Source organism: Antrostomus carolinensis, unplaced genomic scaffold (assembly GCF_000700745.2).
Source record: "Antrostomus carolinensis isolate BGI_N321 unplaced genomic scaffold, ASM70074v2 scaffold17876, whole genome shotgun sequence".
Lineage (NCBI taxonomy): Eukaryota > Metazoa > Chordata > Aves > Caprimulgiformes > Caprimulgidae > Antrostomus > Antrostomus carolinensis.
This window is the reverse complement of record NW_010324112.1, coordinates 23,016-23,393: the sequence shown is the minus strand read 5'-3', so window position 1 is coordinate 23,393 and position 378 is coordinate 23,016. Positions and strand designations below refer to the sequence as shown.

The 378-nt window shown below is 65.9% G+C and overlaps 1 protein-coding gene across 1 annotated transcript in view; it reads left to right on the top strand.

Moving 5' to 3' along the window:
* BCL9L (BCL9 like) overlaps positions 1–378 on the top strand; it is a gene marked incomplete at its 5' end in the record, with an annotated part of 6,880 nt that overhangs the window by 1,390 nt on the left and 5,112 nt on the right. Inside the window, 1 exon segment of the mRNA XM_029085657.1 lies at positions 1–373. This exon segment is cut by the window's left edge and continues 61 nt beyond it. Coding sequence (XP_028941490.1) covers positions 1–373 — 373 coding nt within the window.

Sequence of the window (378 nt, the reverse complement as noted above, 5' to 3'; positions counted from 1 at the left end):
CACACCCCCCGCCCCCCCCTCAGACCATCAGCCAAGCCCCTTTGCCTGCGCCCAGCAGCCTGCCCCAGGAAGGGACAAGTGAAGATGTCCGGAGAGATCTGACTCCCAACTCTTTGGGGAACAACAGCGGCAGCAACCAGCCTGGAAGCAATCACCCAAACACACCCACCGCCTCTGCCAACACCATGCAGCCTGGGCCAGTGGACTCCTCGGCCGCGTCTGGCTCCAGCCTCCTCGGGGAGGGCTCGGGTCCAGGGATGCCGGGGAATGGGCAGGCAGGCCTGGGCCCCAGGAACCCCATGAACTCGGAAGGGCTCTCGAAGGAGCAGCTGGAGCACCGAGAGCGCTCTCTGCAGACCCTGCGGGACATTGAGCGTC